We start from the raw sequence: 23,088 nt of genomic DNA on the forward strand, positions 1-23,088 counted from the left end.
CATACTTTGCCGAGGTCATTTTCACACCTTCAGGGACCCTAAAGGAACCTACCAGCTCTCTCCCTATGATTCCGGCCCAAAACACCACCTCCTTGTTAACGTCGCAGCCTTGTTGGGACATGTTCCATCCACTACTCCATCCATCTGGACCATCCAAAGATGCACAACACTCAACAGTAAACAAGACTGTTTGAAAATGAGTCTTCATGTATGTCTGGGCCCACTGCAACCGTTTCTGCTTGTGAGCATTAGTTAGGAGTGGCCAAATAGTAGGTTTATGTTCAACTGCAAGCCTCTGGAGGATCCTACACCTTGATGTTCGCGGGACTCAAGAGGCACCAGCAGCTTCAAAAACCTGTTTTCTACTTTGTAATGGCATTTTAGCAGCTGCTCTCTTAATCTGATGAATTTGTCTGGCAGAAACCTTCCTCATTCTGCCTTTACCTGCACGAACCAGTCTGTGCTCTGAATCAGCCACAAATCTGCACAGTACAATGATCACACTTAAGTTTTTGTGAAATATCTAATGTTTTCATACCTTGTCCAAGACATTGTACTATTTGACGATTTTCGGGCAGCAGAGAGATCTTTTTTCTTTCCCATATTGCTTGAAACCTGTGGCCTGCTTAATAATGTGGAACATCCTTCTTAAGTAATTTTCCTTTAATTGGGCTCATTTTGGGCAAACTATTTATCACTGGTGTCTGAGATTCATTTCAGTGATCCAAAGAGCCATGAGACACAATACCATCCATGATTTATGTTTATGACACTTACATCCAATTTGCATAATAATTTGGAACACGGTGTAATGTAATCAGACTACTTTTTGATTACTTTTAGATTACTTTTGTCTATCACATTGATTTAAAGAAAGAAACAATGAGTAAAAAAATATATTCCATTTGTTGGAAGTGCATTAAACATTCCCAAACCGGTGTCTGAGAAGGAACTGCAGGAGTTTAATGAAAAGCTAATAATTAATTAAACCATAAAAAGTGTTAAATTGAAATAAATTATTTAATCAATGAAAAAAAAAAGAAACTGAAAAATATTTGTTTACTTGCATGTCATGTGAGTAGCCTATCAACCAATGTCAGAAAACTGTAAACATGCAAATGTGAAAATGATTAAAGCATTTATTTTAATATATCAGGTATAAGAGGATCAGATGACAAAAAAGTACATTTGTGCATTTTAATGTGTTTAAAGCATGGTTAAATAACCTACAGAGTGATAATTCAAATAAAAATCAATGTGTTCATCAGTAACTGATGCACTATTAAAACACTGAAATGATTTTTGTAAATCAGTGCTCCAATGCTGCCAGCTGAATAATGACTGATATTTCTGTGAATGTCCACAAAACTTTTTCTAAATGTACGAGCAGTAGGCTATTTTAGAAAGGAAAATTTAAAAGATTAAAATGAGGAATTAGGGAGAATCAATAAACTATGAATTCATTATAAATTATGAACAATTTATTGCTATTGTGTGAATAATTTGTAATCATGTAATCCATAAAGTAACCTGTATTACGAGTATTTTAAAAAGTCCTTTAATCTAATTACAAGTACTTAATTTATGGAATCTGATTACATAATCCAGATGTAATCAGTTACTGCCCAACTCTGAAAACCAGTCATAAGGGTCATTTTTAAAATTAGGATTCATACATAATTCAAAAAGTGAATAAATAAGCTTTGATGTATGGTTTGTTAGGATAGGACAGTATTTGGCTGAGATACAACAAATCATCTTTAAAGTTGTCCAAAATAAGTTCTAAGCAATGCATATTACTAATAAAAAATTACGTTTTGATATGTTTATTGTCATGATCTGGGCTGTGGGGTTGTCCCTCAGCCACCTGAGGTCGCTGTTTACCTTTCCCTTGCACTGCACTTCCCTGATCGTTTACACCTGTCTTGTTGTCATTAACACTCGTCTCTACTCACACCTGTTCACAATTATACGGACTTTAAAGCTGCTCATGTCTCACTGCTCATTCTGGCTGCATTGTCTTCGTGTGTCTTCAGGTCTGTCTGTGTTCGCGGATCCTGTTCTTGACCGTGTTTCAGTTCTTTTTATTTTGTATTATATTCAAGTTGTGTTGTGCCGTGTTGGCCTTTTGTTTGTGTTTTGTTTGTTTATTTATATTAAAACTCCTTCCCTGCATTTGGACCCAGATCTCCTCCTTCGCAACGTGACAGAATGCAGCCAGCACAAATGGGTCCAGCAGGGAAGTATTTTTTTTTCAAAGTGGCGATGCCCGCTCACTCTGTTCCAGAAGCGGCGGCGACCTCCATCTCTGTTCCTGATGCGGCGGCGACCTCCATCTCTGTTCCTGATGCGGCGGCGACCTCCATCTCTGTTCCTGATGCGGCGGCGACCTCTATCTCTGTTCCTGATGCGGCGGCGACCTCCATCTCTGTTCCAGATGCGGCGGCGACCTCTATCTCTGTTCCAGATGCGGCGGCGACCTCTATCTCTGTTCCAGATGCGGCGGCGACCGCTATCTCTGTTCCTGATGCGGCGGCGACCTCCATCTCTGTTCCTGATGCGGCGGCGACCTCTATCTCTGTTCCTGATGCGGCGGCGACCTCCATCTCTGTTCCTGATGCGGCGGCGACCTCCATCTCTGTTCCTGATGCGGCGGCGACCTCTATCTCTGTTCCTGATGAGGCGGCGACCTCCATCTCTGTTCCAGATGCGGCGGCGACCGCTATCTCTGTTCCAGATGCGGCGGCGACCGCTATCTCTGTTCCTGATGCGGCGGCGACCTCCATCTCTGTTCCTGATGCGGCGGCGACCTCTATCTCTGTTCCTGATGCGGCGGCGACCGCTATCTCTGTTCCTGATGCGGCGGCGACCTCTATCTCTGTTCCTGATGCGGCGGCGACCTCTATCTCTGTTCCTGATGCGGCGGCGACCTCTATCTCTGTTCCTGACGCGGCGGCGACCTCTATCTCTGTTCCTGACGCGGCGGCGACCTCTATCTCTGTTCCTGATGCGGCGGCGACCGCTATCTCTGTTCCTGATGCGGCGGCGACCTCCATCTCTGTTCCTGATGCGGCGGCGACCTCTATCTCTGTTCCTGATGCGGCGGCGACCGCTATCTCTGTTCCTGATGCGGCGGCGACCGCTATCTCTGTTCCTGATGCGGCGGCGACCGCTATCTCTGTTCCTGATGTGGCGGCGACCTCTATCTCTGTTCCTGATGCGGCGGCGACCGCTATCTCTGTTCCTGATGCGGCGGCGACCGCTATCTCTGTTCCTGATGCGGCGGCGACCGCTATCTCTGTTCCTGATGCGGCGGCGACCTCTATCTCTGTTCCTGATGCGGCGGCGACCGCTATCTCTGTTCCTGATGCGGCGGCGACCGCTATCTCTGTTCCTGATGCGGCGGCGACCTCTATCTCTGTTCCTGATGCGGCGGCGACCGCTATCTCTGTTCCTGATGCGGCGGCGACCGCTATCTCTGTTCCTGATGCGGCGGCGACCGCTATCTCTGTTCCTGATGCGGCGGCGACCGCTATCTCTGTTCCTGATGCGGCGGCGACCGCTATCTCTGTTCCTGATGCGGCGGCGACCGCTATCTCTGTTCCTGATGCGGCGGCGACCTCTATCTCTGTTCCTGATGCGGCGGCGACCGCTATCTCTGTTCCTGATGCGGCGGCGACCTCCATCTCTGTTCCTGATGCGGCGGCGACCTCTATCTCTGTTCCTGATGCGGCGGCGACCTCTATCTCTGTTCCTGATGCGGCGGCGACCGCTATCTCTGTTCCTGATGCGGCGGCGACCTCCATCTCTGTTCCTGATGCGGCGGCGACCTCTATCTCTGTTCCTGATGCGGCGGCGACCTCCATCTCTGTTCCTGATGCGGCGGCGACCGCTATCTCTGTTCCTGATGCGGCGGCGACCTCCATCTCTGTTCCTGATGCGGCGGCGACCTCCATCTCTGTTCCTGATGCGGCGGCGACCTCCATCTCTGTTCCAGATGCGGCGGCGACCTCTATCTCTGTTCCAGATGCGGCGGCGACCTCTATCTCTGTTCCAGATGCGGCGGCGACCGCTATCTCTGTTCCTGATGCGGCGGCGACCTCCATCTCTGTTCCTGATGCGGCGGCGACCTCCATCTCTGTTCCAGATGCGGCGGCGACCTCTATCTCTGTTCCTGATGCGGCGGCGACCTCCATCTCTGTTCCTGATGCGGCGGCGACCTCCATCTCTGTTCCTGATGCGGCGGCGACCTCTATCTCTGTTCCTGATGAGGCGGCGACCTCCATCTCTGTTCCAGATGCGGCGGCGACCGCTATCTCTGTTCCAGATGCGGCGGCGACCGCTATCTCTGTTCCTGATGCGGCGGCGACCTCCATCTCTGTTCCTGATGCGGCGGCGACCTCTATCTCTGTTCCTGATGCGGCGGCGACCTCTATCTCTGTTCCTGATGCGGCGGCGACCTCTATCTCTGTTCCTGACGCGGCGGCGACCTCTATCTCTGTTCCTGACGCGGCGGCGACCTCTATCTCTGTTCCTGATGCGGCGGCGACCGCTATCTCTGTTCCTGATGCGGCGGCGACCTCCATCTCTGTTCCTGATGCGGCGGCGACCTCTATCTCTGTTCCTGATGCGGCGGCGACCGCTATCTCTGTTCCTGATGCGGCGGCGACCGCTATCTCTGTTCCTGATGCGGCGGCGACCGCTATCTCTGTTCCTGATGTGGCGGCGACCTCTATCTCTGTTCCTGATGCGGCGGCGACCGCTATCTCTGTTCCTGATGCGGCGGCGACCGCTATCTCTGTTCCTGATGCGGCGGCGACCGCTATCTCTGTTCCTGATGCGGCGGCGACCTCTATCTCTGTTCCTGATGCGGCGGCGACCGCTATCTCTGTTCCTGATGCGGCGGCGACCGCTATCTCTGTTCCTGATGCGGCGGCGACCTCTATCTCTGTTCCTGATGCGGCGGCGACCGCTATCTCTGTTCCTGATGCGGCGGCGACCGCTATCTCTGTTCCTGATGCGGCGGCGACCGCTATCTCTGTTCCTGATGCGGCGGCGACCTCTATCTCTGTTCCTGATGCGGCGGCGACCGCTATCTCTGTTCCTGATGCGGCGGCGACCTCTATCTCTGTTCCTGATGCGGCGGCGACCGCTATCTCTGTTCCTGATGCGGCGGCGACCTCCATCTCTGTTCCTGATGCGGCGGCGACCTCTATCTCTGTTCCTGATGCGGCGGCGACCTCTATCTCTGTTCCTGATGCGGCGGCGACCGCTATCTCTGTTCCTGATGCGGCGGCGACCTCCATCTCTGTTCCTGATGCGGCGGCGACCTCTATCTCTGTTCCTGATGCGGCGGCGACCTCCATCTCTGTTCCTGATGCGGCGGCGACCGCTATCTCTGTTCCTGATGCGGCGGCGACCTCCATCTCTGTTCCTGATGCGGCGGCGACCTCTATCTCTGTTCCTGATGCGGCGGCGACCGCTATCTCTGTTCCTGATGCGGCGGCGACCTCCATCTCTGTTCCAGATGCGGCGGCGACCTCTATCTCTGTTCCTGATGCGGCGGCGACCTCCATCTCTGTTCCTGATGCGGCGGCGACCTCCATCTCTGTTCCTGATGCGGCGGCGACCGCTATCTCTGTTCCTGATGCGGCGGCGACCTCCATCTCTGTTCCTGATGCGGCGGCGACCTCCATCTCTGTTCCTGATGCGGCGGCGACCTCCATCTCTGTTCCAGATGCGGCGGCGACCTCTATCTCTGTTCCAGATGCGGCGGCGACCTCTATCTCTGTTCCAGATGCGGCGGCGACCGCTATCTCTGTTCCTGATGCGGCGGCGACCTCCATCTCTGTTCCTGATGCGGCGGCGACCTCCATCTCTGTTCCAGATGCGGCGGCGACCTCTATCTCTGTTCCTGATGCGGCGGCGACCTCCATCTCTGTTCCTGATGCGGCGGCGACCTCCATCTCTGTTCCTGATGCGGCGGCGACCTCTATCTCTGTTCCTGATGCGGCGGCGACCTCCATCTCTGTTCCAGATGCGGCGGCGACCTCTATCTCTGTTCCAGATGCGGCGGCGACCGCTATCTCTGTTCCTGATGCGGCGGCGACCTCCATCTCTGTTCCTGATGCGGCGGCGACCTCTATCTCTGTTCCTGATGCGGCGGCGACCTCTATCTCTGTTCCTGATGCGGCGGCGACCTCCATCTCTGTTCCTGATGCGGCGGCGACCTCTATCTCTGTTCCTGATGCGGCGGCGACCGCTATCTCTGTTCCTGATGCGGCGGCGACCTCCATCTCTGTTCCTGATGCGGCGGCGACCTCTATCTCTGTTCCTGATGCGGCGGCGACCTCTATCTCTGTTCCTGATGCGGCGGCGACCGCTATCTCTGTTCCTGATGCGGCGGCGACCTCCATCTCTGTTCCTGATGCGGCGGCGACCTCTATCTCTGTTCCTGATGCGGCGGCGACCTCCATCTCTGTTCCTGATGCGGCGGCGACCGCTATCTCTGTTCCTGATGCGGCGGCGACCTCCATCTCTGTTCCTGATGCGACGGCGACCTCTATCTCTGTTCCTGATGCGGCGGCGACCGCTATCTCTGTTCCGGAAGCGGCGGGGACCGCTCTCTGTTCCTGACGCGGCGGCGACCTCTATCTCTGTTCCTGATGCGGCGGCGACCGCTATCTCTGTTCCGGAAGCGGCGGGGACCGCTCTCTGTTCCTGACGCGGCGGTGACCGCTGATGTTCCACTGGGGGCGAGGCCGGCTCACGTTCCTCTGGCGGCGGTGTCCGCTCACGTTCCTCCGCTGCACGGGCCTGGCCCGCCATCCCTCCCCCTGTTTCACCGTTCCCCCTTCCTCCGCCCTCCAGATTTATGGAACGTCTGGGAGCCGTTCCGTAGGGAGGGGGTACTGTCATGATCTGGGCTGTGGGGTTGTCCCTCAGCCACCTGAGGTCACTGTTTCCCTTTCCCTTGCACTGCACTTCCCTGATCGTTTACACCTGTCTTGTTGTCATTAACACTCGTCTCTACTCACACCTGTTCACAATTATACGGACTTTAAAGCTGCTCATGTCTCACTGCTCATTCTGGCTGCATTGTCTTTGTGTGTCTTCAAGTCTCTCTGTGTGTTCCCCGATCCTGTTCTTGACCGTGTTTCAGTTCTGTTTATTTTGTATTATATTCAAGTTGTGTTGGCCTTTTGTTTGTTTTGTTTGTTTATTTATATTAAAACACCTTCCCTGCATTTGGACCCAGATCTCCTCCTTCGCAACGTGACATTTATGGTAGGAAATTTACAAAATATTTTCATGGAACTGTCACACCCCTGGACTTTATGTCGGTTTCTCCCATTCTCCCCCGCAGTTCAGTGTGTTTTGGTTTCTCCCTCATCGTCTGCACCTGTGTTTGTAATTAGTCTGGTTATTTAAGGTGTGTGTTTTCCCCAGTACGGTTGTCGGTCTTTAATGTTATCCTGATGTTTCCACTCCGTGTTCCTGTGTCTGCCTGTTCCCATTGGATTTATATATGTTCGTTTTTTACTACGTCGTTGTTCGTGTGTTCCTGCCTACAGCGTGACAGAAAGACCGACCGAAACAGTTTATTTGTTGCTGTTCTCCCCGTTTTGTTTTGCGTACTTTTTACCAGTCTTTTTGTTTCCGTTGTGTCTCATCCATGGATTCCTTCTTCCGTCCAGAATTCATCCTCCTCCGGCTGAAGCAGGGGGAATTACCGCTCGAGGGCTACACATCAATGTTCCAGCTAGTAGCTAACAACACCAGCTACCCGGACGACGCGCTCTGTGCGTTCTATGACGCGAGCCTAAACGCATCATGCAGAGCGCCGTCGTCCGAGGACGGCCCTCGAGCCGATTTTGCCGCGTTTGTGGAGTGGACACTGGCGAGAAACAGACCCGAGTTCCCCGCCTGCTCCAAGGAGAATCTCGTCAGTGCCACTCCGGACCCAGAGCCCAGCCAGCCACCCCGACCAGCGGATTATGAGCCCATCACAGAGGGAAAGCCCGAACCCGGAGCGACAACATTATGGAGTGCCGAAGAGGTCAAAACTGCTGATCAAGTGCGTGAGCCAACCATTACATCCGCGCCGGTGGAGTGCTTCGAAGAGCAAGAGAGGGCTGTAGAGAGCCCCGTCCACTGCACCGCCACTGGGGGTGAGCAAGAGCACTCTGGGGACTTAATGGACTGTGTCATGGAAATACCTATCTGCCTGGATTTCCCACCCACCCTCCCTCTTCTGCCTAGTCCTGAATCTCTGCTGGTCCCGCCCAGCCTACCTGAATTCCCGTTGTCGACTGTCTGTCCCCTTGCTCACCCTCAGCCCACCATCTGTGCGGTGGGTTCGCCGCAGGTCTGCCAGTCTCCATCGGTGTCATGGCTGGAGGATCCCTCACCATCGCCTCCAGCCTCAGAGTCCTGGACTCCACCTCGGCCCTCCGACCCTGCGGCTCCACCCCGGCTCTCTGCTCCCTCGTCTCCGCCGTCGCCCGTCGATCCACCAGCTCCACCGGGCTCCATCGGCCCTCCGGCTCCGCCCTGGTCAGTCGTCGCCCCACCTTCGCCTCAGGACTATACTTCTCCGGCTGTGCCTCGTCGCTCCGTCCCACCGGCTCATTGGACCTCCTCCCTCCCGCGGGCACAGCCTCGGTCCTCTGTCGCTCCGGCTCCGCCGCGGATCTCCGGATCTCCATCTCCGCCTTGGTCGCCAGAGCCTTGGGTTCCGCCTTGGCCCTCCGGATCCGCGGTGTCACCCAAGATCTTCGGCTTTCCGTCTCTGCCTCGGGCTCTCCCACCACCTGCTCTGCCTCCGTCGGTCGGCCCCATGGAGTCGTCAGCCTCTCCTCCACCATGGCTCCTCCCTCCATCGGCTCCACCGTGGCATTCCATCTTGGCTGCGTTCTGGGTCTCACCTGGCTCCTCCTGCTCCAGCCCCCTCCTGTCACCTCCTTGGCTCCTCCCTCCGTCATCACCTCCATGGACATTTCTGTCACCTTTCTGGACTTCATTCCTGGCCCCCCTTCCGGAAGAACGTCCTCCACCCAAACCCCCTCCTAAGGACTTTGTAGTTCAGTCGGCGCGTGGACGCGCCTTTTCCGGGAGGGGGGTGTAATGTCACACCCCTGGACTTTATGTCGGTTTCTCCCATTCTCCCCCGCAGTTCAGTGTGTTTTGGTTTCTCCCTCATCGTCTGCACCTGTGTTTGTAATTAGTCTGGTTATTTAAGGTGTGTGTTTTCCCCAGTACGGTTGTCGGTCTTTAATGTTATCCTGATGTTTCCACTCCGTGTTCCTGTGTCTGCCTGTTCCCATTGGATTTATATATGTTCGTTTTTTACTACGTCGTTGTTCGTGTGTTCCTGCCTACAGCGTGACAGGAACATGATCTTTACTTAATACCCTATTTTTTTTAAATAAATAAAAACAAACAAACAATAATTTTGACCTATACAATGTATTGTTGCCTACAAATATACCTGTGCTACTTAAGACTAGTTTTGTGATTAACACATTTAAGCTGAATTCCAATCAGCACAGTTTTATCATAGAAACGCCTTTCATTTAAAGCCTTCCACAATGCAGTTTGCATTTGCATTACATTTGACAACCTCTAAGTCATTTATGTTTTCTGTTCACTTGCATTTCTGTGAAACACTTTGCTTCTGTATGTGAGAGAGAAACACAAAGACTCCTTTTCCCTGAAGTGTGATCATATGATGCTCATGATACATGAGGCTCCTGAGGGCATCCCACAGAATATACACTCATGCACAGCAAACCCCATGACTCTGACACTGTCGTGAATTCACCACTTCTGGTCGACAAATTATTTTAAAATATCAATTAATACTTTTTATTACAATTAATACATTAATCGTTTTATATATTAATATTAATTATTCGCAATATTCTTCTTTTATCCTCAATGCTCAATATTGACAGTCTTTCCACTGAATCGCCAAAAAGAATCGACTCAAATGAACGATTCGTTTGCTGATCGGACACTAATAGAGTCAGTTCAGTCAGTGGTCGCTGGCTAAGAATACAGCTGTTCCAGAAAACCAGACGACAGACGGAGAACGGAAGGATGGATCGTCAAACCAGGACAAATGACTGGAAAAACAACTCATTTCACGTCAACATATAAAGTCTGACAGAGTTGCACACGATGCGAGGATTCAGCGCGAGCGGTCAGTGTTTCTCTTTTCTCATTCAAACTATGGTGTGTGTGTGTGTGTGTGTCTGGAGATGCATTATCAAAGTTTTCCTTAAGCCCTTCGTGTGCGAATGGAAACTTTACTGTGTCACAGAGAGAATGAGAGTGTTTGAGTTGAATCTGATGACTCTTGCTCTTACATAGATCTCAGTTGAGTTTGTGATGTTTCTGATCAAAATCATTGAAGAAATAAAACTAGGCACACATGTTTACATGCAGTAATTGCACAGAGAGTGAAATGAATGTGCATAGCAGGTCTGAAAAGAATTTGATGAGACCTATCTCTGACGGAACAGAAAAACTAGACTAGACTAGACATTATTGTCTATATCAAAAAGAAGAAGCCCTCCTCTGCTCTCAGTTTGTCCAGGAGCTCTTGAGGGATAAAGGAGATCTGAGATATGAAAGCTGTCACAGGTTTGCAACTTGTGTAGATTCATTTTGCCAGCTTGTTTTATTTGTGATCTTTCTGCAACCATAAGTGACCCTGGACCACAAAACCAGTGATGAGGGTCATTTTTTAAATTGAGATTTACACATCAAAATAGAAAAAGTTGTATATATAGGCTTTCAGTTGGTGTACGGTTTGTTAGAATAGGACAATATTTGGCTGAGATACAATTATTTGAAAATCCGGAATCTGAGGGTGCAAAAAATCTAAAATATTGACAAAATTGCTTTTAAAGTTGTCCATATGAAGTTTTTAGCAATGCATATTAAGTTTGTATATATTTACGCTGGGAAATTAACTAAATGTCTTCATGGAACATGATGTTTGCTTAATATTCCAATGATTTTTGGCATAAAAGAAAAATTGAGAATTTTGGCCAATCCAGTGTATTTTTGGCTATTGCTACAAATTTACCCGCGCTTACGACTGGTTTTGTGGTCCAGGGTCACATTTGGTGATTTATCTGTCATTTCTCAGGTAATGCTGTTATATTTTCTGTTAAAGCTGTGAGGTGGACAAATTGTACAGTTTTGGATTGTTGCATGAGCATCATGTTCAGCTGTATGATGAAGTTGACATTTTTTGCTTTTGATGTCGAACCTTATGAAAGCATGTCCAGCTCACATTCATCCTAAAATCAAAAGAAAACCTATTTTTATGACCTTATGACCTTCTTCTGCATTTTGATACTATATGCACATTTCCAAACTCTTATTGCACTGCAAAAAAAGGTCAGTCTAATTCTCATTTTCATTAGTGTAATACTGAGTTTCAGGTTTATCACCCTAAATACGACTGAATTATAACCTCAGATCTTCTGTTTTCTCACTGTGATTGAACAGGCCTCATTCCTAAACATGTGTGCATGACTTTATGTGTTGATTCATTAATCAGAGATGTCAAGGCATTCAGATTCATTTTAGCAGCTTAGTGTCAGTGAAAGCTCTGGATGGACTGGAGTTGCGATGCTCTCTTGGCAGGTCTTCCAGACAGATCTAGCAAGCTTCTGCATCTGACCCAGAATGCGGCTGCTAGATTAAGAATGTTTGGAGCTCTGAAAGTTGCATTGAGTATTTATAGTGCATGAATTTAATTTCCATGTGGCACATTTAGCCAGTTTATCATCTCCCTTTCACACACTGACCAGCTCTCCTTTAAAATGACCTCATCATCGTTCTCTCTCTCTCTGGGTTTAATTTCATTGGTCTGCGGTTTGATTCATCCCTCCATTCTCTGCTGTGTGCTCTTTTTCTTTTTACCTCTCTGCAGAAACACACTGCAGGCTTTGTTCGTCCTTTCTTTCATCATCAGATCTTCCTCCACGGCCCCTTTCTGTCCGTTTCTTTCATTTCATAAACTTCCTCTGGGGATTTTGTAGAGAGACAGTAATGGAGAAAACAGTAGCAAGCAACAGAATGGATGAATATATGCAGTAGATAATTCTATCTTATTTTGAATGTTTAGAGACGTACAGCACGAATCTCCTCAACAAGACCCATGATTTGAGGAGTCATTCATGTCTGTACCACAATTCGTGCTGGATGAGTCATGTGCAGCAGCTTTATTAAGGTTTCCAGACCCAAAAATAAGAGCAAACAGTGAGCTCTTGTCTGCAAACCATTAATGATTTTTTGCCTGTTTTGAAAATAAGTAAGATAAATAGATTATTTTTGTGTCTTTAAAATGTATGGGAGCTTGTTTCCACCAAAGAATGGACAAAAAGGTCTCACAATCATGATTTTCCCCCACATCTTTGGGATGGCACTATAATGCGCCGTTCACTTGCAGAAAGCAAGCTTGTGGAGGGCACATAAATCTGAAGTAGTGGTAGTCAGTGCAAGCTGATGAACAGAGGTGTGACGTGTGCTCTTTTCAGCTTGTTTAAGACTACTGCTGCCACATTCTAGATTAGTTACAGAGGCTTGATAAAACTGGCTGGAAGACCTGCCAAGAGAATATTGAAATAGTCCAGCCTCAACAGAACAAGAGCTTGGACAAGGAGTTCTGAAGCATGTTTTGATAGAAAGGGCCTGATCTTCCTGATGTTGTATAAGGCAGATCTGCAGGACCGAGCAGTTCTAACAGTGTGGTCTGTGAAATTTAGCTGGTGATCAATCACAACTCCTCCTGGCTCCTTCCTGGCTGTCCTGGAAGGAGTTATGGTTGATGTGCCTAGCTGGATGGTAAAATTGTGATGAAGTGTTGGGTTGGCTGAAACCACAAGCAGTTCTGTCTCGGCAAGGTCGAGTTGAAGGTGATGGTTCTTTATCCAGCAAGAAATGTCTGTTAGACAAGCTGAGATGCGAGCAGCTATCGTGGGATCATCAGGATGGAATGAGAGGTAGAGTTGAGTGTCATCAGCATAGCAGTGATATGAAAAGCCATGTTTCTGAATGACAGAACTTAGTGATGCCATGTAGACAGAGAAGAGAAGCGGTCCAAGAACTGAGCCCTGAGGCACTCCAGTAGCTAGATGTTGTGACTTGGATACCTCTCCTCTCCAAGAAACCTTGAATGACCTACACTAGATTGCCAAAAGTATTGGGACATCCCCTTCTAAAGAATAGGTTTGAGTCTTAGTAATTTCCATGAGTACACTTCTTAACGTTTAAGCATATAATGATATTCTAGGGAATTGTATGATTCTAATTTTATAGCAACAATTTGGATAGGAGCCTTTTCTATTCTAACATGACAATACCTCTGTGCATAAGACAGTGTTCATAGAGAAATGATTGATTCAGTCAGTGTGGAAGAACTTGACTGGTCTGCATAAAGTCCAAATCTGGTGTGACTTTAAATGCAGACCGTGAGCCAAAAACTCATCACCAAACACCAATGACTTGTACATGAGTCTAGTCATTTAAGACATTTTCAATACTGTTTTACCAGAGATGGAAATACCATTTTTAAATGCAATAATTATGTTTCCATATTTGTTGCCACGGTTTTGGGTGTGCCTTTTCTGTTCTAAAGAAGGGGGTGTCCCAATACGTTTGTGCATATACAAGTCATTGGTGTTTGGTGATGAGTTTTTGGCTCTTTTGGTCTGCATTTAAAGTCACACCAGAGGTGTTCAGCTGGGATCAGGACTTGGCTTTATGCAGACCAGTCAAGTTCTTCCACACTGACTGAATCAATAATTTCTTTTTGAACCTTGCCTTTTACACAGAGGCATTGTCATGTTAGAATAGAAAAGGGTCCTGTCCAAACCGATAAAATTAGAAGCACACAATTCCCTAGAATATCATTATATGCTTAAACTTTAAGATTTGTACTCATGGAAATGACTAAAATAGTCAAACCTGTTCATTAGAAGGGGGTGTCCCATTACATTTGGCAATAAATTGTATGAAAAGCCATGGTTTTGAATGACAGAACCTAGTGATGCCATGTAGACAGAGAAGAGAAGTGGTCCAAGAACTGAGCCCTGAGGCACCCCAGTAGTTAAATGATGCGACTTGGTTCCCTCAACTCTCCAAGAAACCTTGAAGGACCTGTCTGAGAGGTATGACTCAAACCACTGAAGCCCTTTGCCAATAGTGTTGACAGAAGGATCTGGTGGTTAACCGTGTCAAAAGCAGCAGACAGATCCAGCAAGATATGTATTGATGATTTGGAAGCCACTCTTGCCAGTCTTCGGGCTTCAACAACTGAGAGCAGGACAGTCTCAGTTGCATGTCTAATTCTGAAACCAGACTGGTGTCCAGGAGGTTGTTCTGTGTGAGAAAGGAAGAGACTTGGTTGAACACAGCTTTTTCAAGTGTTTTTGCAATGAAAGGAAGAAGGGAAACCGGTCTGTAGTTCTCTAAAATAATTGGGTTAAGAGTGTGTTTCTTAAGTAGTGGGGATATGCGATGCTGAGGGAAAGGAGGGAGAAAAAAGAGCATGCAAGAGTTCGACGAATTGTTAGTTTTGTTGTGGTAGTATGTCATTTTAACAGTGGAAACATTGGCAGAGAAGGAAGAGAGAAGTGACTTATACACATTAAGGTCAGTAGGAGTTTTTTGATTTGCACCACACCCTTTCAGCAGCCCTGAGTTTAGAACGATGTTCGCAGAGAACATAAGACAGTCAAGGGGCAGAAGGGGTAATACGTGCTGGCCTGGAAGAGAAGGCCCAGACTAAACAAGGTATAAGAGTGGAGCAGAGAGTGTCAGTACCACTGTTAGCATCAGGAGAGGAGAACTGAACTAAGAGGATGAAGTGAAGATGAAACCATAGCAGATAGCCAGGAGAGTGAGAGTGAGCGTAGGTTATGTCTCAAGATGACATGTGGAGGGGTATGCGTTGTGTCAGGAACCATGTAGAGGTCAAGAGTGAGGAGGAAGTGATCCAAGGTGTGCAGTGGAGTAACCAGCACATGACAGTGGAGCAGTGTTGTGTGTAAATCAGGTCCAGTTGGTTGCCTGATTTGTGAGTAGCCAAAGTTAACACTCTGTTGAGATCAGAGTATGGAAGTCTGCAGCCTGAGGTTTATCTAGGGGGATGTTGAAGTTTCCAAGCATAACTAGAGGAGTACCAATACCATCCTCAGAAAAGGTTGAGAGCAACACCTCTAATTCATTCAAGAAATTACCTAGTGGTCCTGGGGGTCGATAAATAACTAAGAGGTTGGGTGATAGTAACTGAATGTGATTCATAGGAGCTGTTGATACCCAGAGATGATAAGGGATTCAATTTCCAATCATTAGAGATAAGCAGACCAGTACCTCCAACTCTTACAGTCAGACTGGGAATGTGGGGGAAATGAGAAATTATCGGAGAGTGATGCAGGTGTAGCAGTGTCCTCTTGTTTGATCCAGGTCTTTTAATGCTTTTGTTGACAGACTGGCCTGTTTAGTTAGCGGACGCGCATGTGTGTGCACATGTACATCTATCTTTGTGAAGGCTGTTTTTTTTTTTTATATCATTTTGGCTGGTCCTCACTTCCTGAGACCCCTTTAAAGGCCTGTTTGAGGATCAAGACTTGGTTTTAGGGATCAGGTTCTACTATGTTTAGTCTCATCAATATTCTTTTTCCAAAATTAGTGGGCCTGTTACTCAAAAAGTTATCTTAATATGATTTTAGATTCTGGTTCTTAAGAAACTTTTTTTTTTTAAATCCTTGTATGGTTTAATCCCAGAGATATCGAGATCTCAGTGCAGCTCCACATTTCATATCCTACCCATTTTCAATGGCCATAAACCAAATGTAGTTTTGCGTTTATCTAGTCATTACTGTTTACAATGCAAATATGCAAGTAATAATAGTAACCCAGGGATTAGTATTGTACAGTGTGACACATCAGATTATGAATGACTAAGATTATGTGCCTTGATCTATGACTATGCTTCATATTTTATAACAATGAAAAAGGGATTCTAATAATTAATCCAGATGAGGCAAATCTTGGTTTACTGATGTGAATGCAATGTGTGGCAAAAACAGCCACACCTCCCTATGGATTTGTTTTAAACATGTTACAATACTGCATGTTTAAACTCTTGTTAACTTCAGAAGCTGTTAAAATGAACAAAATCCCTTCTTCCAAATATACCTGAAACTGATTCAAATAAAGAATCTTATGAATAAACTATAGAAAGCAAGGTAATGTGTGTGTGTGTGTGTGTGTGTGTGTGTGTGTGTGTGTGTGTGTGTGTGTGTGTGTGTGTGTGTGTGTGTGTGTGTGTGTGTGTGTGTGTGTGTGTGTGTGTGTGTGTGTGTGTGTGTGTGTGTGTGTGTGTGTGTGTGCGCACTTGTACAGCTATTTTTGTGAGGGCCAGTTTGAGTTTTATACCATTGGAGTGAGGACAGTTTTGTAAAGTGAGGACATTTTGGCTGGTCCTCACTTTCTGAGACCCCTTTAAAGACCTGTTTAGGGTCAAGACTTGGTTTTAGGGATCAGGTTCTACTATGTTTAGTCTCATAAATATTCTTTTTCCAAAATTTCTGTGCCTGTTACTCAAGAAGTATTAAAGTTATCTTAATATGGTTTTAGATTCTGGTTCTTAAGAAACTTTTCTTTCGAAATCTTCATTTGTAAGGCCCTGTATGGTTTAATCATAGAGATATCGAGATCTCAGAGCAGCTCCAAATTTCAAATCCTACCCATTTTCAATGGCCATAAACCAAATGTAGTTTTGTGTTTATCTAGTCATTACTGTTACAATGCAAATATGCAACTAATAATAGTAACCCAGGGATTAGGATTGTTCAGTGTGACACATCAGATTATGAATGACTAAGATTATGTGCCCTTTAGCAGTAGATACTTCTTGATCTATGACTATGCTTCATATTTTGTAACAATGAAAAATAAATTATAATAATTAATCCAGATGAGGCAAATCTTGGTTTACTGATGTGAATGCAATGTGTGACGAAAACAACCACATCTCTTTATGAGGCGTTGGATTTGTTTCAAACATGTTACAATACTGCATGTTTAAACTCTTGGTAGCTTCTGAAGCTGTTAAAATGAACAAAATCCCTTCTTTCAAATATACCTGAAACTGATTCAAATATAGAATCTTATGAATAAACTACAGAAAACAAGGTAATGTGTGTGTGTGTGTGTGTGTGAGTGTGTGTGTGTGAGTGTGAGTGTGTGTGTGTGTGTGTGTGTGTGTGTGTGTGTGTGTGTGTGTGTGTGTGTACCTGGTATTCATCACGTTGTGGGGACCAAATGTCCCCACAAGGATAGGAATACCAGTAGATTTTGACCTTGTGGGGACATTTCTCAGGTGTAGGGAGATAGAAAGTATGGTTTGTACAGTATAAAAACCATTACGCCTATGGAATGTCCCCATAAAACATGTAAACCCAACATGTGTGTGTGTGTGTGTGTGTGTGTGTGCACTTGTACAGCTATTTTTGTGAGGGCCAGTTTGAGTTTTATACCATTGGAGTGAGGACAAAGAGAATAAAGTAAAGACATTTTGGCTGGTCCTCACTTTCTGAGACCCCTTTAAAGGCCTGTTTAGGGTCAAGACTTGGTTTTAGGGATCAGGTTCTACTATGTTGGGTCTCGGCCATCTCCTGCCAGTTCGCCGCTTCAGGGTTCCGTTCCAATCTCTCCAGTAACACCGGAGGTCAGTCTTGAGAGACTGATTCCCTTTGTAGATCATTTGGCAGCATGTACTCCTGCCAGATGTCTCAAAGAGAGAGGCTGCAGCATCCATTTTGGTGCTGCGCCACCCTGGTTCTACGGGGTCCTTCCCACTCTGGTGGGCCGCAAACAAGTTCCGGTGTTAGAACAAGAAGTAAACACTCTCTTCAGGAAGGAGGCCATCGAGGTGGTCCCTCCTCTCAAGAGATGGTCCGGGTCCTACAGCCGGTACTTCATAGTTCCAAAAGAAGATGGAGGGTGACGTCCGATTCTAGATCATTAAGTACTGGACCGCGCTGTCAGGCGCCTAGTGTTCAAATGTTGACCTTAAACAGGTTGTGCTACAGATCAGGTCTGAGGACTGGTTTCTTACTGTAGATCTAAAGGATGCATACTTCCACATCTCCATCCTACCTCAGCACTGGAAGTTCCTGAGGTTCGCTTTTGGGGGCGAAACGTACCAACACTGGTTCTTCCTTTCGATCTGGCTCTCTTACTCTGCACTTTCACCAAATGCGTAGATGCCGCTCTAGCGCCGCTGAAGCTGCATTCGCATTCTCACTATATCGACGATCGGCCGATTTTAGTTCAGTCTGAGTGCATGGCAGCACAGCATTGAGATGTTGTGCTAGCCCACATGAAAGAGTTGGGGTTACGGAAAACGCCAGGAAAAGTGTGCTATCTCCTCTTCAGAGAACCACTTATCTAAGCGTAGTGCGGGATTCGACTACGATGCAGGCACGAGAGCATGCCTACTGTTCGTATCCAGTCGATCCTCACAGGGGAGAGTCAGAGAGGGCAGGTCACTCACTGTAAAACAGTTCCAGAAACTGTTGGGTCTGATGGCAGCTGCGTCCAATGTGATACCTCTTGGCCTGCTGTACATGCGACCCTTGCAGTGGTGGATCAAAACCAAAGGGTTCTTCTCGAGGGGAAACCCACTCTGCATGATCATGGTCATGCAGCGATGCTTTCGTGCCTTAGACATGTGGAGGAAACCTTGGTTCTTGCCCAGGGCTTGGTGCTGGGAGCTCCTCGTCGCCGCGTTGCTAGTGACGGATCTACCCCTCACCGGTTTGGGAGTGGTCGTGAGTGGCCGATCAGCCCGTGGTCTGTGGAGCGATCGCCATTTTTCTTGGCATATCCAGAGATGCTGGCTGTAGACTAGGCTCTGAGGTTCTTTCTCCCAGACCTAAGAGATCGCCATGTGCTGGTGCGCACCGACAGCACAATGGTGGTCTCTTTTATCAACCACCAGGGAGGTGTGTGTGTTCGCGCCCCCTTTACAGGCTGGCGTACCAGATCCTTGTGTGGGCCCAGGGGAAGTTCCATTCGCTGAGGGCGGATTCACATCCCAAGGTATTTCAATGTGGAGCAGACATCCTGTTGAGACAGGGGCTCGGACCTGGTCGCTCTCCTCGACAACTTACCATGCTTACCATGTCCCTATCGGGATCATTCAGTGGGAAGATACCCCTAGTAGTCCGTTTCCTCCATGGTGCGCTGAGGCTGAGGCCTGTGGCACGTTCTTACATCCCCTCGTGGGATCTGGCCGTGGTTCTGGAGGCTATGTCTTTACCTCCCTTCGAACCCATCGAAGAGATTTCTCCCAGAGCGTTGACACCTAAGACTGTCTTCCTCTTGGCTTTACCTCACTATAGAGAGTGGGTGACTTACAGGCCCCTTCTGTGGCCCCTTCTTTCTTGAAGCCTTTATTTACCCCAGTCTGGGGTAAGTTCCCTCCTCTACACCATGGCCTGTCGTGTTCAAAGCCTCTGTCCTCTTCCTTTCTGGACCAAGAGAAGCTTAATTGTGTGTGTCCAGTGTGAGCACTGGACGCATGCGCCCACAGAGCTGCCCTGTGGAGAAAATCTGACCAATTGCTTGTATGCTACGGTCCTTATAAGAAAGGGCTTCCTGCCTTTGAGCGGACCCTTAGTCTATAGATAGTGGAGGCCATCCCTATGGCTTTTGAGTCCTCTGACCTCCCCACTCCTTTGGGGATCAAGGCTCACTCCACTAGGAGTATGGCTGCCTCTAAGGCCTTTCTGTCAGGCATTTCCCTGTCTGAAATCTGTGACGCTGCGGGCTGGTCCACGCCTTTGTAAGTTCTATGGCCTTGACATTCGGGCCAATCCAGGCTCTGCCTTCCTCTCGCTTTAGTGGTTCTCTCACACCCTGAGCAGGGGCTTGAAAGTCTGGCAGCGTGGGCATATCGTTCCCCAAAGCGTTTCCGGATGCAGTTTGAGTTCCCGGTGGGGAACCCTAGTTCCCCTAGGGAACGAGAGCTGCGTCTCAACGCCATACTTCCGGTGCCCCTGCGTCGCACTAGCTTCTCTGGAGCAGAAGCTGCCGGCTGCACGCGCCCCATGTGCTTTATAGCTTCCGGGTCCATACGTCATCTGCCCGTGACGTCGCGTTTGTTCTATTGGATTTTCTCGCGTGTTGAAATGGTCTCGCTGAGGGCGTTCCCCAAAGTGTTTCCGGACGCAGCTCTCGTTCCCTAGGGGAACTAGGGTTACATACGTAACCTAGGAGAGTTTTGTGTTGATCTAGTCAATACTGTTTACAATGCAAATATGCAACTGATAATAGTAACCCAGGGATTAGGATTGTACAGTGTGACATGTCAGATTATGAATGACTAAGATTATGTGCCCTTTAGCAATAGATGCTTCTTGATCTATGACTATGCTTCATATTTTATAACAATAAAAAAAGAAAAAGGTATTCTAATAATTAATCCAGGTGAGGCAAATCTTGGTTTACTGATGTGAATGCAATGTGTAGCGAAAACAACCACACCTCTCTATGAGGCATGAGATTTGTTCAAAACATGTTACAATACTGCATGTTTAAACTCTTGGTAGCTTCAGAAGCTGTTAAAATGAACAAAATCCCATCTTCCAAATATGCCTGAAACTGGTTCAAATATAGAATCTTATGAATAGACTACAGAAAGCAAGGTTGTGTGTGTGTGTGTGTGTGTGTGTGTGTGTGTACAGCTATTTTTGTGAGGGCTGTTTTTAGTTTTATACCATCGGAGTGAGGACCGAGTAAAAACATTTTGGCTGGTCCTGACTTCCTGAGACCCCTTTAAAGGCCTGTTTGAGGGTCAAGACTTGGTTTTAGGGATCAGGTTTTACTGTGATTAGAGTCAAGGTCATTGCACACTGAGTCCGAAATTTTCGTCCAAATTTTTGCATGTTAAAAAATAAATACAACCTCACGTTATGTCAATCGAGTTTACACACTGCCTCCGAAATTTTCGTCCGTCATAAAAAATTTGCATCGGGGGTCGATTTTCTGCGTTTTCGGATCTGTAGAAAGCATTTTAATAGGAAAGGATGACAAATACCTACTTAACCATATTTTGGGGACATGATTTGTACCCAAAAGTGAGCAAAACCTGACAAAATCTCCAAATACCTGGGGACATCCTCATTTGTAAAGCTGGTATAAAACAATGTTTTGTTTAAACTGTAATAATGCAGAACGTTTTATGAGGGGTACACTACACTCTTAAAAATAAAGGTGCTTTGAAAGGTTCTTCACAGCGATGCCATAGAAGAGCATTTTTGGTTTCACAAAGAACCATTCAGTCACAGGTTCTTTACAGAACCGTCTCTTTCATACCTTTTTATGAAACAGACAGAAAGGTTCTGCAGATGTTTAAGGTTCTTTATTGAACAATTTAGACAAAAAAGGTTTTTCTATGGTATCGTGAAGCACCTTTATTTTTAAGTGTAGGGTTAAGGGTAGGTTTAGGTAAGAAAATGTATAACAATCTGTATATAAAAACAATAGAAGTCTATGTATTGTCCCCATTTAGATAGCTAAGTAAATGTGTGTTTGCACTTCTACAGCTATCTTTGTGACGGCCATCAATCCATCGGAGTGAGGACAGAACATTTTGGCCGGTCCTCACTTTCTGAGACCCCTTTAAAGGCCTATTTAAGGGTCAAGACTTGGTTTTAAGGATCAGATTATCATTGGGTAAAGGTTAAGTTTAGGGTAAGGGTTTGGGTGAGGCACTTAGTTCTGATGGGTAGGTTTAGGGTAAGGTGCTAGAGATTGCATGTACTCACAAACACAGCTATACAGAGTCGTGTGTGTGTGGCCACTAGAGGTCGCAGCTCATCTCCTCCACACACTGATCTGTCATTCAGAAGCTCCAATACATGTAGTTTAAACCCAGAACAGTATTTGTCCAGTACAGTCAGGATTTGATTGTGCTGATGTTTATTTGTGAAAATAAAACAAACAGGGCAATGATTTTAGTGAGGGAGTATGTGTGTCTCTTTCATGACAATTTTACTCACACTTAGATGAGATGTTTGTTTAAAATCTCTAACACTGAGTATTAAACTTTACATAATTTAGCAGCTTTAGAGCGACTGCTTCATTAGGACTCATATGAGTCTGTGAATTGTTTGATTCACTAAAATGAATGTCATGCTGCTATGTTACTTGATTGCAACCAGCTCCTAAACTTTGGGGAAAACACTATTGGGTCATTCATTTCAACTTAACCAGAGGTCCCCGGCTCAAATTTTTGATTTTGCTAATATTTTTTTTTTAAGAAAGATTACAGGGGGATAAAGATGACTTGAGAAAGATGGCAGCATCATTATATTATTTTTGCACAGAGATTGGTAGTCATATTAGTAAAATCACAGGTATATATCTTTAATACATCCTGAGTAATAGGCCCACAACCTTTGGAAAAAGAATATTTATGGCACTCAGACCGGTATGTTCAGTGCAGTTGTCTTGACAGAAAGAAACAGATACATCTCCAGTTTTAACATTATTTGTTCTTCAGACATTTCTTTTTAAAAGAAAAGAAGTATTGTATTTTTTTTTTTTTTCAAACTGACCCACATTTGGTTTTTGACCACTGAAACTGTGTACATTTTAACTTTTTACTCCAGGAGCCATATTGAAGTTCTAATATCTCTGGAACTAAATCTAATAGGGCATTAAAAATAAAGGTGCCAAAAGGAAAGTTTGTTAAGACCCAATATCTCAAAAGGCATTAAAATATCTTTAAAACGTCTTGAGTTACAGGCATGCGAACTTTGGAGAAAAAACGTGAAAAGTGCTGTTTCCCCATTTTTGAATGGTCACTATTGGCACATAATGCAACAAAGATTGCTAAAGTCAACAGATTTCACTAATAGAGCTACCAATCTCTGTGTAAAAATAAGATAATGATGCTGCCATCTTTCTGAAGTCATTTTTACCCCCCTGTAACTTGACTCTGAATCTAAGGTGAAAATTGTCATTTTGTCCTCCCTCTACAAAATAGTGGAT

The 23,088-nt window shown here is 46.5% G+C and overlaps 1 protein-coding gene across 2 annotated transcripts in view; it reads left to right on the plus strand.

Moving 5' to 3' along the window:
- The first annotated feature begins 10,069 nt into the window (after positions 1-10,069).
- Positions 10,070-23,088, plus strand: part of fgd (faciogenital dysplasia) — an 84,366-nt gene continuing 71,347 nt past the window's right edge. For both annotated transcript variants that reach the window (XM_073818965.1, XM_073818966.1), the window contains exon 1: positions 10,070-10,204. In XM_073818965.1, coding sequence (XP_073675066.1) covers positions 10,183-10,204 — 22 coding nt within the window. In that variant the 5' untranslated portion in view covers positions 10,070-10,182. The remainder of the gene's footprint in view (positions 10,205-23,088) is intronic.

The sequence above is a fragment of the Garra rufa genome, chromosome 15 (genome assembly GCF_049309525.1).
Source record: "Garra rufa chromosome 15, GarRuf1.0, whole genome shotgun sequence".
Lineage (NCBI taxonomy): Eukaryota > Metazoa > Chordata > Actinopteri > Cypriniformes > Cyprinidae > Garra > Garra rufa.